Source organism: Sapajus apella, unplaced genomic scaffold (genome assembly GCF_009761245.1).
Source record: "Sapajus apella isolate SASKATOON/1434 unplaced genomic scaffold, GSC_monkey_1.0 scaffold31, whole genome shotgun sequence".
Taxonomy (NCBI): Eukaryota; Metazoa; Chordata; class Mammalia; order Primates; family Cebidae; genus Sapajus; species Sapajus apella.
In genome coordinates, this window is record NW_022436971.1 from 5,581,679 (window position 1) to 5,596,917 (window position 15,239).

General features: G+C 38.9%; 1 protein-coding gene across 25 annotated transcripts in view; it reads left to right on the plus strand.

The window, feature by feature from the left end:
• Nucleotides 1-15,239, plus strand: part of PUM2 (pumilio RNA binding family member 2) — a 107,023-nt gene that overhangs the window by 41,161 nt on the left and 50,623 nt on the right. For 23 of the 25 annotated variants that reach the window (XM_032294030.1, XM_032294034.1, XM_032294025.1 and 20 more), the window contains 4 exons: nt 459-729; nt 956-1,049; nt 11,677-11,802; nt 14,860-15,002. In XM_032294030.1, the coding sequence (XP_032149921.1) occupies nt 459-729; nt 956-1,049; nt 11,677-11,802; nt 14,860-15,002 (634 nt within the window). The remainder of the gene's footprint in view (nt 1-458; nt 730-955; nt 1,050-11,676; nt 11,803-14,859; nt 15,003-15,239) is intronic. The other 2 variants (XM_032294022.1, XM_032294038.1) reach the window with 1 other exon arrangement.

Here is a 15,239-nt window from a genome sequence, read left to right on the forward strand (position 1 = left end):
ATCTCTTATGGCCAGTTTTTTTCTTAAGTATTATTAAGCAGGATGTTATGGCACAATTATGTGTTGAGGGGGCAGGACAGCAGTATGATAAGTGGGTTTTGGTTTTGAGCTTTTTCATATTTGCCACATAATAATCTATTTATATACTGTTCCTTGTGGCTGTGACTTGAGACAGAGATTTCAGGTAGTATGTAAGTTGTGATGCTGGCCAGTTTTTCTAATTTGTAAAGTTGAGTTATGTTATTCAGATTGAAGGGAGTAATCATTAATAATACCTCAAATCATGCCATCTCTTAAGTAGAAAGTTATATTAAATAGAAAAAATGTGATAAGGTGGCATAGTGACTCAGAATGCCTTATTCACTGTGTCATATGTTTTTAGTGATTTTTCTACTTTCCCATTTCATCTTTTGACTTGTTGCTTTTATTCATAATACTTTTCTGTTTTCTTTATGTAGTCGTACTCCTGGAAGTCGTCAAGCCTCTCCAACTGAAGTAGTTGAGCGCCTGGGCCCCAATACTAACCCCTCAGAAGGACTGGGGCCCCTTCCTAATCCTACAGCTAATAAACCACTTGTTGAAGAATTTTCAAATCCTGAAACTCAGAATCTGGATGCCATGGAACAAGTTGGTCTGGAATCCTTACAGTTTGACTATCCTGGTAATCAGGTACCAATGGACTCTTCAGGAGCTACTGTAGGCCTTTTTGACTACAATTCCCAGCAGCAGGTAAAGCATGCTCTTTGTTTAAGAAGGTCCTTTTAACTGTATACTGGTTTAGCCTGAAGTGCTATGTGGCATTGAAATGAGTGGTAGGGGTTTTAAGTACTAAACATTTTATTGATTAAAGTGTCCTTGTATTTGAGAAAGAACTGTTTAAAAGGTTTTATTCAGATTTCTAATTAGAAATGAAAGATTTTGACACTAATCTTTGTATTAAATATTTTCCAAATAGCTCTTTCAGAGGACTAATGCACTAACAGTTCAGCAGTTAACTGCAGCTCAACAGCAGCAATATGCATTAGCAGCAGCTCAGCAGCCACATATAGGTGAGTCTTCATAAGTTCTCATTTTGACCAGACTAATTAAAAAAGTCTTGTTAAAATGTTTAGGATGTTTAACTTCATTTACTAATTGGTGAGGTTTTGTTACTTTTTTGGAACATCTGAGATCAACAAGTAATAGATTATATGACAAAGGTATTCATTAACTAGGGAATTGTTTCTGATTATTTACATCACTGGTTAAATTAAATAAAAATCTGTGATTTGATAAAAGTTGTCATCACATAAGTTTTTCTCCAATGCGAAGCTGAGAAAGTCAGACACCTGGAAATTCAAATTTAGTTATCTGTGTCCATTATCAAGTCAGTATGCTCATTTAAATTATGTGGTCAGTTTTAGAGTAAGTGTGATGTGGTGCTGAGAAGAATGTATATTCTGTGGATTTGGGGTGGAGAGTTCTGTAAATGTCTATTAGGTTTGCTTGGTCCAGGTCTGAGTTCAAGTCCTGGATATCTTTGTTAATTTTCTGTCTCGTTGATCTGTCTAATATTGACAATGGGGTGTTAAAGTTTTCCACTATTATTGTGTGGGAGTCTAAGTCTCTTTGTAAGTCATTAAGAACTTGCCTTATGTATCTGGGTGCTCCTGTATTTGGTGCGTACATATTTAGAATCGTTAGCTCTTCTTGTTGCATTGATCATTTTACCATTGTGTAATGTCCTTCTTTGTCTCTTTTGATCTTTGTTGGTTTAAAGTCTATTTTATCAAGGACTAGGATTGCAACTCCTGCTTTTTTTTTTGCTCTTCATTTGCTTGGTAGATCTTCCTCCACCCCTTTATTTTGAGCCCTTGTGTATCCTTGCATGTGAGATGGGTTTCCTGGATACAGCACACTGATGGGTTTTGGCTTTTTATCCAATTTGGCAGTCTGTGTCTTTTGATTGGGGCATTTAGCCCATTTACATTTAGGGTTAATATTGTTATGTGTGAATTTGATCTGCCATTTTGATGCTAGCTGGCTGTTTTGCCCGTTAGTTGAAGCAATTTCTTCATTGTGTCGATGCCCTTTACCATTTGGTATGTTTTTGGAGTAGCTGGTACTGGTTGTTCCTTTCTATGTTTAGTGCCTCTTTCAGGAGATCTTGTAAAGCAGGCCTGGTGGTGATGAAATCTTTGAGTACTTGTTTGTTCGCAAAGGATTTTATTTTTCCATTACTTATGAAGCTTAGTTTGGCTGGATATTAAATTCTGGGTTGAAAGTTCTTTTCTTTAAGGATGTTGAATATTGGCCCCCACTGTCTTGTGGCTTGTAGGGTTTCTGCTGAGAGATCTGCTGTGAGTCTGATTGGCTTCCCTTTGTGGGTAACCTGATGTTTCTCTCTGGCTGCCCTTAGCATTTTCTCCTTCATTTCAGCACTGGTGAATCTGACGATTATGTGCCTTGGGGCTGCTCTTCTTGAGGAATATCTTTGTGGTGTTCTCTGTATTTCCTGGACTTGAATATTGGCCTGCCTTGCTAGGTTGGGGATATTATCCTGAAGAGTATTTTCCAGCTTGGATTCACTCTTTCCGTCACATTCAGGTACACCTATCAAACGTAGATTAGGTGTTTTAACATAGTCCCATATTTCTTGGAGACTTTATTCGTTCCTTTTTACCCTTTTTTCTCTAATCCTGCCTTCTCGTTTTATTTCATTGAGTTTATCTTCGACCTCTGATATCCTTTCTTCTGCTTGGTCAGTTTGGCTGTTGAAACTTGTGTATGCTTTGTGAAGTTCTCATGCTGTGTTTTTCAGTTCCCTCAATTCACTTGTATTCTTCTCTAAGTTGTCTATTCTCGTTAGCATTTCATCAAATCTTTTTTCAAGGTTCTTAGTTTCTTTGCATTGGGTTAGAGCATGTTCTTTTAACTCACAGAAGTTTCTTATTACCCACCTTCTGAAGCCTGATTCTGTCAATTCATCACACTCATTCTCCATCCAGGCTTGCTCCCTTGCTGGTGAGGAGTTGTGATCCCTTGTAGGGGGAGAAGCGTTCTGGTTTCGGGTGTTTTCATCCTTTTTGCGCTGGTTTCTTCCCATCTTTGTGGATTTATCCACCTGTCGTCTTTGTAGTTGTTGACTTTCAGATTGGGTCTCTGAGTGGACGTCCAGTTTGTTGATGATGAAGTTATTTCTTTACGTTTCTTAGTTTTCCTTCTAACAATCTAGCCCCTCTGCTGTAGGACTGCTGAAGTCCATTCCAGGCCCTGCTTGCCTGGGGATCACCTGCAGCAGCTGCAGAACAGTAAGGGTTGCTGCCATGCCAGTTTCTTCTTCTGCTACCTTTGTCCCAGAAGGATACCCGCCAAATGTCAGTCTGAGCTCTCCTTTATGAGGTGACTCTTTGGATATATGGGGGTCAGGGAGCTGCTTGAGGAGACAGTCTGTCCTTTAAAGGAGCTCAGGTGCTGAGCTGTGAGCTCCATTGTTCATTTAGAGCTGCTGGGCAGGTACGTTTAAGTCTGCTGCAGCAGAACTCATAAACCCCTTTTTTTCCCCAGGTGCTCTGTCCCAGGGAGTTAGGGCTTTATTTGTGAGTTTCTGTTGTGCTGCTGTCTTTTTTTCAGGGCTGCCCTGCCCAGCCAGGAGGCAACCTAGTCACTGTCTGCCTGTAGAGGCTTTGCTGAGCTGCTGTGGGCTCCGCCCAGCTGCCGTGTGAACTTCCCTGCAGTCCTGTTTATACGGGTGTAGTTAGAGCTGCCTCGGCAATGGTGGCCCAACTCAGTAATGGCAGACTCTGTCTGTAATGGTGGGCTGCCTCAGCAATGGTGGATTATCTGCATAGTGGTGAAGTGCCTCGGTAATGGCGGACGCCCCTCCCCCACAGAGTTGGACCTTCCCGGGTTCAGCTGTGCTTGCTGTGAAACTCTCAACCCAGAGCTTTTCCAATTGCTATTTTTTTGTGGGGGTGGGACCAGCCGAGCCTGATCACCTGGCTCCCTGCCTCAGAACCTTTTTCTTAGTTCAACAGTCAACTCTTTCCCAGGTGTGCCAGTCACCTGTTGAAAAGGTGCCAGGATCTGTGTGATTTCCCATCCAGCGACCCACTGCGCTGTTCGGCGCTGAGACTCGTGGCGCCTTTTTGCCCAGGAAATTCCTGGCCTGGTTCCCTGTTTCAGTCCCCTTTTTAATCAAATGAATGAGTGACTCTGCCTTCCTGGAGCTCCAATCACCAGCCAAAACGGCGCCCAGACCCATGTATTTTGTACAGAGAACCGCAGCCCTGGGGCACCGGCAAAACAGCCACACTGGCCATAACAGCTGCGCAGGCCAAACCAACCATACTGCGACCTGTGGGGCTCCTCCACCTGGGATTCTTCTGGCCTTTGAGCAATAAAATCCGTCTGGAAATGTGGTGTCCACTCACCCTCTGCACTTTCACTGGGAGCTGCAATCCTGAGCGGCTCCTAATCGGCCATCTTGGATCCCCCCCCTCCTCTGGTCACATTTTAAATGCACTGTTGACTATATGTGGAAAATTTTAGAATATGAGTTGACAAATGTCTTCTGTAAAGGGCTATTGAATATTTAAAGCTTTGCAGTTCATATGGTTTCAGTCACGACCACTCCACTGTCCTGGTATAGCATGAAAATGGTCATTAGATATGCATAAATATTGCCATGTTCCAGTAAAACTTTACTTACGGATTCTGAAATAGGAACTTCAAGTAATTTTCATGTGTTTGAATTTTACTGTTTGAATTATTGAAAAATATTAAAACTATTTTAGCTAGTTTTTACAAAAATAGGTAAGACACGAGGCTTGCTGGGCATGGTGGCTCACACCTGTAATCCAAGCACTTTGGAGGCCAAGATGGGTGGATCACCTGAGGTCGGCAGTTCAAGACTAGCCTGACCAACATGATGAAACTCCATTTTATATATAAAATAAAAATAAATAAAAATTTAAAAAAAAAAGACACGAGGCTTAACCCATGCGCTGGGCCAGACAGAAATAATAGAATAGATGAAAAGAAAAAGGCACGGTTGTGTGGTTGATTGGGAAGTTCCTGTAGTACAAGGAGTTGAGAAAATTCATAGAGGGGTATAAATTGGCAATGAAGCCAGGTGACCTGCGGATGGCTGGAAGAGGAATAAACAAACAAAAAGGGGCCTATACAGTATAGCCATTGGGGTTTGAGTTATAGTAACCATGTAAGAGCTCCCCAGCTACTAATGAAAGACTTGGTTTGGAGATTTGACCCTATAATATGTAGTTCAGGCAATTCTGATACCACATAATAGACAAGTGAGTTCAAGAGAAACTCTCATGTAAGATAATGTTTCAAACAAAAATGACAGTACAGACAAGAAGGATCAGCCAGAAAACATGTTGCAGAGTTCTGAGATACAGAAGGGAACTTTAAAGTTGTGCCAAGAATGTAAGAGTGTATTCAGAACCTTAAGGGATAAAGGACTTAAGCCATCAGAGATCATCAGAGAAGTCTTAAAACAACAGACTGCTGTGAAAAGGAGACATTTCATGGTCTTATACATTGAAAAAATAGTTCTAAATGGGCTGCATAATTGTCTGTCACCTACCACTAAATGAATTAGGAAATAAAACTTAGATGGTTGCCCAGAACACTAAAATTCCCCATAGTAATCAAGACATGGGATACATAAAGAAGAAATGAAAAGCTGTGGAATGAGTTAGGGAGTAAGTAAAGATATGCAAACATTTGTAAAGAAAACTATAAACTTTTCCAGAAGTCTTGAATAAATGGAGACGTGATTTTTCTGGGGAAAACTCAGCATTGTAAAAATGTCAGTTCTCCCTAAATTAATGTGTGTATTTAATATACTCTTGGTCAGAATCCCCTTAGGTTTTGTTTTGAAACTTCAAAGCTTGATTTTGATGCTTGTCTCAGAAAAGTAAACAGAAAATTAATGGAAAACTGAAACTCAAGTGGAGGAGGAGGACTTGCTCAACCATATTGTTTTGGAGCACAAGGGCTCGCTGCCTGATACAGTAGAAGCCAATGCTATGGCATCAAGTTTTTGAGAAAAGAAAGGCTTTTTTTGTAGGTCAACCAACAAGGAGATGGGAGTCCAGCTTTAAAAGGGCTGTGCTGGCTTTAAAAGGGAATAATTTTTATTAGAAACGCCTTAAGGGATGGATTTTGAGATTATTAAGCAATTGGTAGAAGGAATGGGGAGACCTGGAAAGTCCTTAGCATGCACCTCTTCATGCCTCCTCATGGGTCGCATGTGCAAATTGTTGCGGGGGAGTTAGTATGAAATGTGGAAATTTGGGCTGTGATGTCAGCAGGCTTGTTCTGCACAGACTCCATTTGTCCCTATTGGTTTTAACTGATTTTAGCCAGTTTTGTTATCTTACAAATACAGAATTTCTGCATTTCTTTCTGCAAGATCTTTCTTTTCATAACTGCCATCCTGCAAACTCAATTTTTACTAGTCACTGCTTTCTTTAACTTTTTGGAGCATGGTTTCAGTTTTTTAAAACAATTACTATTTATGATGATTAAAATAGTGTGGTACTGGACTCAAAATATACGAGTAGATCATTGAACAAGATCACTTGGAAATAGATCGGTGTGTGCGTGCATGCTTGTTTAGGGTAGAGTGATGAGATGAGTTTAAAATCAATGGCAAAAGAATGATTATTTGGAAAATAGCTTGGGGGTTATTGAGTCTCATTCCTAATGGATTGAAATTTTTAATGAGAAAAACAAAAGCATAAAAGATTGGATACATTTGTCTTGTTGATAGCCAAACAACTATGAATTAATACAAATTTTTAAAAAATTTTTAAATTTATTTTACCTATTAAGTTGGCAGCTCATCAAAATGTTTGATAATATACTGTTTTGGCAGGAGTGTAAGTGGCACTCCTACTTTTGGAATCTAAACTAGTAAAGTTTTCCTGGAAGATAATCTAGAAATGTGGATCAAGAATTTATATGACAAAAACAGAAAAGTCAGGTGTGGTGGCACATGCTTTTTCTATGCTACTGGAGGTTGAGGCGGGAACGTCAGTTGAGCCTGGGAGTTTGAGGCCAGCCTGAATCTCTTAACATAGTGACACATTGTTTCTTATAAAAGAGAATTTATGTTTTTATTCATTGAAGTAAATTTTTGTAAGGAAATAGTAATGTACAGACTTGTATAGAATGATAGCATTGTTTATTTATAGCAAAAGATTATGAACTATCTAAATATATTAAGGTAGTAGACTGATTATATCATGTTCCTTCTATATGGAAGAATACATATTATGTAGCCATTAAAAATAAAGAGTGGCTGGACACAGTGGCTCACACCTGTAATCCCAGCACTGTGGGGAGGTCAAGGCGGATGGATCACTTGAGCCTAGGAGTTCAAGACCAGCCTGGGCAATATGGCTGAACCCTGTCTCTACAAAAAATACAAAAAAAATACTGATATGGTAGTGTACACCTGTAGTCCCAACTACTCAGGAAGCTAAGGTGGGAGGATCACTTGAGCTCGGAAGGTCAAGGCTGCTGTTTGCCATGATCATGCCACTGCACTCCAAGCCTGGGCGACAGAGCAAGACCCTGTCTCAAAAATAAAATAAAATAAAATAAACTAGTTATGTGTCTGTAAACAGAGATCTATGGTTAATTGATAAGTGAAAAGGTGTATTAAAGTACCATTATAGATTAGAATACAAAATGTGTGAATATGTATGTATGCATTTAAAAATTGAGGAGGATATAAAACATACCAGGAAAAGTTACATGAGGAGTTTCACTTTCTACTTTATGTCTTCCAGTATTTGAATTTTTAATAACAATCTTTTTATCATAACATTATAAAATATTAAACAATCCTGACTTTTAGATTTTTTTTTTTTTTTTTTTTTTTTTTTAGTGGTGTAAGTAAAACAGGAATCCTGATACATTATTTTCTACTTTTGGGATAAAGATAGTTCATAATAGATGAAGCTGCAAACCAAAAGATATCCGAGACAGGTCTCAGTCAGTTTAGATATTATTTTGCCAAGGTTAAGGACATGCCCGTGACATAGCCTCAGAAGGTCCTGACAACATGTGCCTGAGGTCTTTGGGGCACCACTTAGTTTTGTACATTTTAGGAAGACGTGAGACATTAGTCAGTATATGTAAGATGTACATTGGTTTGGTCCAGAAATGTGCGACAACTGGAAGCTGGGTGGAGGCTACCAGGTTATAGGTAAATAAGAGACAAATGATTGCATTCTTTAGAGTTTCTGATTAGTTTTTTACTGAATGCACAATTTACGGGAATAGTCAGTTATGCCTTAGTCTGGCTTAGTGAAGAAATAGATATGTTTTTGTCTCATATAAGCAGAGGGATGACTCTGAGCGCTGCCTATCCGTTGTCCACAAGGAATTTCCTTTCAGGCAAATTGTGAGGCAGGTATGTACATTTTTTTTTTTTTTTTTTTTTTTTTTTTAAACTTTGTAGCCATCTTATTTAGGAATAGAATGGGAGGCAGGTTGCCCGGTGCACTTTCCAGCTTAACTTTTCTTTTTTGGCTTGGTGATTTGGGGGAGGTTTATTTTACTTTCACTAACCTGAGTGGAATCTTGCAACCCTTTTGACCTAGGGCATAGTTAAAAATGTGACTCAACAAATGGCTTTAAAATGAAAAGATTTTACTGAACTCATAGTTTAATTCATATTTTCTTCATAAAAAGTGTAAACTAAAATAAAATTCTAAGCCCCCAGCAACCATCTGAATGGACTTCCTTCTTGGCCAGGGTGCCCTTAAAATTTCACCTGAAAGACTGGTTCAGGCTGTGATGGAAGCAGAGGTTGGACATGTGTTATTATATTGGTTCAAGCTGTGATGGGAAATAGGGGTTGGACGTGCTTCATTAGACCTCTCCCGTGCTCACATCAGCACAGACCCTAAGTCTGAGAATAAACACTTATAGACTATACTCTTTGAAGCCTGCTACCTGGAGGATTCATCTTAATGATAAATCATTTGTTTCCACAACCTCTTATTGCAATCCAGGCATTTTTTTTTTGTTGATTCCAGGTCTTTAGATAAACTCAACCAATTTGTCAACCAGAACATTTTTAAATGTACCTGTTGCCCTCATACTTGCCACAGAATACATCTCTTCAATGTCAACTCTTTTCATAGATAAAAGCAGATTTCTCAAATGGCTGTGTTGTGCCTAGGCATGAAATCAGTGTTGTGGCTTATATTTTTAAAAATTAAGTAGGTTATAGAAAATGATTGTATATGGGGAAAACTCTCTCTAAAAGCATGTTGTTATTTATTTAGAAGACAGAGTCTCACTTTGTTGCCCAGGCTGGAGTGCAGTGGTGTGATCTTGGCTTGCTGCAACCTCCACCTCCTGGGTTCAAGCAACTATCATGCTTTAGCCTCCCAAATAGCTAGGATTACAGGCATGCTAATTTTTATATTTTTAGTAGAGATGAGAGGTTTCACTATGTTGGCCAGGCCAGTCTTGGACTCTTGGCCTCAAGTGACCTGGCTACTTCGGCCTCCCAAAGTCCTGGAATCACAGGTGTGAGCCACCATGCCCAGCCTAAAACCTTGTTTTTCCTCTTTTCTCACACCATGACAACACAGACTACTAGGCGGTTTTCCCCACACACCAAGCAGGAGACACCAGCGGGGTGTCCTCTAATTCAGTTCCAACACTGTCTACCCAGATAATGTCAGATCCCAGAAGTTGAGGCCTCAGTCTCCAAGACTGCTTTCCACCCCCAACACATACTAGTCACAAGTCTGGGCCTCCAGAACTTCTGACTGACTTTAAGTTGGAGTTCTCACAAGCCCCTCTTTGGGTTTGATTTGCTGGAGTGGCTCACAGAACACTTACTACATTTACTGGTTTATTATGAAAGGTACTGTAAAGGATACAGGTGTGCAGAGCCGTGTAGGGCGAGGTATGAAAGAAGGGGGGTGTGGAGCTTCCATGCCCCCCCTGAGCGTGCCACCCTTAAGGAACCTTCACATATTCAGCTATCTGGGAGCTCTCTGAAGCCAGTCCTCTTGGATTTTTATGGAACCATTCTTTCCCCCAGATTGTAAGGTAGAACCCTCTCAAGGGAGGGTCTTAAGACCCACAGCCTGAAAGGTGGGGGAACAAACATTTGAGTGAAACGAGGGTAGAAGGAGAGCCTGCCATTGAGGGCTAACAAAAGACTAACAAGGGCTACGGGAACTTTTGGGGAGAACCATTTCATAACACCACCATGATAAATGGAAAATTTAAGTACAGTAGAATGTAGAGTTGTATTGGCACTTCATAGGGACAAATTTTGGTTGTGAGACTTGTTTGTGGCATATGTGTATATGGACACTAGAATGTTGTGAAGTGTATTTCGTATTGTAGATCACAGTTAAACCTTTGAAAGCTACTATAAGACGGTTGAAAAATAGTTTATGAATTTTGATTTTAAGGCCTAGTAAGATATGTTGTCCTTTTGAATACTTTTTTAAAATATTGCGTTTATTTATTTATTTTTTTGAGACGGAGTCTCTCCTTGTTGCCTAGAGGCGTGATCTTGGCTCACTGCAACCTCCGCCTCCTAGACTCAAGTGATTCTTGTGCCTCAGCCTCCTGAGTAGCTGGGGTTACAGGTGTCTGCCAACACGCCCAGCTTATTTTTTGTATTTTTAGTAGCAACGGGATTTCACCATGTTGGCCAACCTGGTCTTGAACTCCTGAGCCCAGGTGATCCACCCACCTCGACCTCCCGAAGTGCCGGGATTACAAGCATGAGCCACTGCGCCTAGCCTATTATTTTTTATTTATTTTTGAGACGGGGTGTCGTGAAGTAGTATTTTTCAGTAGCTATGGTCAGAAGACCTATACAGTAATTGTTCAACATCTAAGAGTTTCTTCTTTCTTTAATGAGTACTGCAGATGTATATTTTTAAATCTTTTTAGCCTTTACTAAATTCATATGGGCATATGTTACACTCAGAAGTGGGCTTAAAGTCACTAGCCTTTAAGTTCTTTCTTGTTTCCCTATTGACTGAAGGGTAAAGTCCAAACTACTTAGCATGAGCCAGGAAGTTTTCATTGGTCTTCATGCTGGTTATAGCTTCAGTTTTATTTTCTCTTACACCGTACCCTACTCCTTCCAGAGTTTATTGGACGTTCCTCCTCTCTCTGCCCAGAGCACTTAATATGCTAATATTCTATTTGCTAATTCACCTGTTTTTCTCACCAGATGGAGTGCTTTTTGAGGGCAGAATTGTATATTCCTGCCTCACTGAATTTCTAGCTCATGATGTGACTATATAAGATTGAGTGAAAAGCTGCTATTCACCAGTAGCAGTTCTAGCTCTCACATTTATTTTGTGCCAGTCACGTGCTAATACTTACTGTACAATCATTTATTTTAACATACCCCTAACGACTGTATAGTTGTTATGTCATAATCGGTATCACATTTAATTCTCACAATAGTTCTGTAAAACAGCCATTTCTTACATGAAAACTTTAATTAGAGTTAGCGGTACATGCCTAAGGTCACTTAGTAAAAATTTGAATCATTATGCACACTCTCCTTCCCCCCACTTCACACCAGATTCAGAGTAGAAATGTTTTTATCTAATGAAAAAAATCATACTTTACATTGTTGTTTATTATTTCTCCCCTTGTAAAATATAGCTGGTGTATTCTCAGCAGGCCTTGCTCCAGCTGCATTTGTGCCAAATCCATACATTATTAGTGCTGCTCCTCCAGGGACCGATCCGTATACTGCAGCAGGATTGGCTGCAGCAGCTACATTAGCAGGTAACATACTATTTATTCATCCCGATTATGGTTGCTTTTTATTGTATTTGGTTTTGGTTGTAAGCTTTATTTTTATCTGTTTGGCCAATTTGAAATTCCTAAGAAAAACTGAAACATTATCCAGAATGAACTAAAGTTTCCAGGAAGTTAGTACTGTTTTTCAGCTGTAACGCTACAGAAAAAATCTTAAGCAATAACTTTTCTTCCTTTACGTAATTGGTTTACATTTCAGCTTTATAGTTTTAGAAATCTATTGTAAACCGTGAATCTCCGTTTTAATGACCAACCCCATTACTTACACGGACAATGCAAAGTAAAATTACTTACCAGAAAATAAAATAGAGGTAGGTGGCCTACATATGTAGGCCAGGGATAGAATAGAGAAAGGTAAACAGATACAGTAATTCTGAGAAAATATGTATCTAAAATTTCTTGAACAATGCTAAAATGTACAAACAAATTGGGGGACAGAAAGTTTGGGTCAAGTTGGAAAGAACTTAACTAAAAACATTCAGCCTGAGACTACCACTCAGAATCTGAAATAAAAGCCAAAGCTGGCCCAGTGCAATGGCTCACACCTGTAATCCTAGCTCTTTAGGGCGCCAAAGCGCCCAGCCTGGGTGACAAAGTGAGACTGTCTAAAAACAACAAAAGCAAAAAACTGTATTTATTGTCTGTGTAAGTAAGGAAAAGTTGTGCCCTGATCAGGCAGCCTTATTTGAGCAAAGTAATTTGCTGATCTTAGTTAGGGTTATTGGGAAGAGTTGGTTTCAGGTTGAGATTCCAACAAAGAAATGAGTTAGTCCGAGGCACAATTTATGTTGGTTATACAGGCAAGAATATGTTGATGTCAGCCTTAGAATTTTGTTTATTGGAATGAGTCTACTAATGGGCTGACTTTGAAAACTTGAGGCTGTCACTGGTTTTTTTGGCTTTAAGTGATATCTTCACTGAAATACCGTCACTAATCAGTTTGAAATCCACTTCTGACAGTCTTTTTTCAGGACACTGACTTTTAAAGTCAAGATCTTGTTTTAAAAAGCAGGGGGAAGAAATTTCAAATTTATATTTGATATCTTAGCTACCAGAATGAAACTAAGCTGTCACTCATTTGTTTTTGGTGTGGACTTGGATATGATGTTATAAGGATGTGAGCTTTTCTGGTGGCCTTTAACTGGATGGTAGTATGTAAAGAGTTGTTATATGTAACAGAGAACCATTAACAGGTGGGCCCAAAAGAAGTAACTTTAAGAGGTCTTTTAGTTTGTGTATAAGCATTCTATGCATTTTGGACCTAGGCTTTCTAGGATCAGCAGTGTCCAGTAGAAATACAATGTGAGCGAGAAAATGTAGTTTAAGATTTTGTACTACCCACATTATAAAAATGAAAAACAATAAAATTAATTTCAATGAAATTGTTTGATTTGTCCCATTGTATCCAAAATATTATAATTTCACCATGTTAATAATAAATTCAGGCTCCTGGCTAGGTTGGATGAGTTTCTAGATAGATGTCATTAATAGAGTTTATAAAACTCTATTGTTTTATAATGTAGCCTTTTTTTGGTAAACTCTATTCAGTGTTTTAATAGCTCTCATTTTAAGTTCAGCTTACCTGACTATCAAACATCTGTCAGAAATATATTTTGGCTTTTAAGTTTTTAAAGCTTTTTATTTTAGTGATTCAGTCAAATATACTGGGCTTTTTTCCCCTTTGAATGCAACAGGAAACTGAGAGTTTGTCTTTTAAAAATATATTAATATAAATTAAGATGTCCTAAAATTCTACTGATATGATTTTAGGACATGTTTGTTATGTAAGTCAGGAATCATGACATTTTATTAATTACTTTCATGGTGAAGCTTATTATACATAAAACTATTTACTCTCCAGGAATTAAATATTATCTTGAATAAAGTAGACTAGAGCCAGGAACATTTCAGTTTTATTTTCCTAGTTTGCCTTCTTCTGTTTTTCTTTGTACTTATATTATCTAGTTTTTTTCTTGTCTTGATTCAGTTTCATTTTCCTAACTACATAGACACTGATGTCTCATTTGTTTTCATATAATTTGCAGTTGTTTTGTGATAATTTTGACTAACTCTGAAATATGAAAAATATCTTAAAATTTAAGATTTTCGGCCGGGCGTGGTGGCTCACGCCTATAATCCCAGCACTTTGGGAGGCCCAGGTGGGTGGATCACGAGATCAAGAGATCGAGACCATCCTGGTCAACAAGGTGAAACTTCGTCTCTACTAAAAATACAAAAAATTAGCTGGGCATGATGTTATGTGCCTGTAGTCCCAGCTACTCGGGAGGCTGAGGCAGGAGAATTGCTTGAACCCAGGAGGCAGAGGTTGCGGTGAGCCGAGATCGTGCCATTGCACTCCTGTCTGGGCAACAACAGCAAAACTCCGTCTCAAAAAAAAAAAAAAAAAAAAAAAAAAATTTAAGATTTTCAAGCATGCTTGGTACCAAAATGTTCCCAGTTTTATGTTATAGGTTGGAAAGTAAACTATTTTAAAATTATTTTGTGGCCGGGTGTGGTGGCTCACGCCTGTAATCCAAGCACTTTGGAGGCCAAGGAGGGTGGATCACCTGAGGTTGGAAGTTCAAGACCAGCCTGACCAACATGGTGAAACCCCATCTTTAAAAAAATAAAATAAAATTATTTTGTAATTCATCTTTGTAGTCAGAAAATTCTCTCATGAGAGAAGTGATGGATTGAGTATTTAAAAAAATCTTAGTTTTATGGAGTCTGTGTTCCCTGAATATATTATTTATGTCAGTGTCAGACCCATAAATTGGCATTCATTAAATGTTGAATAGACAGTTGAATGTCCTGTTAGTTTATTGGTAGCCTTGAGGTTGGGTTCTCATTTTTTCCCTTCAAGACTGTTGCTGTCACCCATCAGTACTTTGTCTTTTATTATAAAGACATGTTCTTCTCTAAGTCTTTTTCCTACCCCCTTTATAATCTAATGATAGGCAACTAATCTCATGTCTCTATATAATTTAGTAACTTCTTTTGTGGGGGGTCGGGTGTGGGGTTTAGGTCCAGCGGTGGTTCCACCTCAGTATTATGGTGTTCCATGGGGGGTGTATCCAGCCAACTTATTTCAGCAACAAGCTGCAGCTGCGGCAAATAACACAGCCAATCAGCAAGCAGCATCACAAGCTCAGCCTGGACAGCAACAGGTAGGCCTGCCTTTTATTAAGTAATACCAAGTAGTCTTTGAAATTCTTTGAGCTCCTGATGTTTAAGGTTTATGTTTTTTGACTTTTGCTTTCTTAGCATATAACATGATACCTGACGTATAGTTGATACACAAGTATTTATGCATGAAGTTTTTTTTCCCTAATCAGTATTATATGAATTTAAAGATTTGGTTGTATTCAGTTTCTGTTATTTTGCAGTCTTGAAATCTCTAGCAG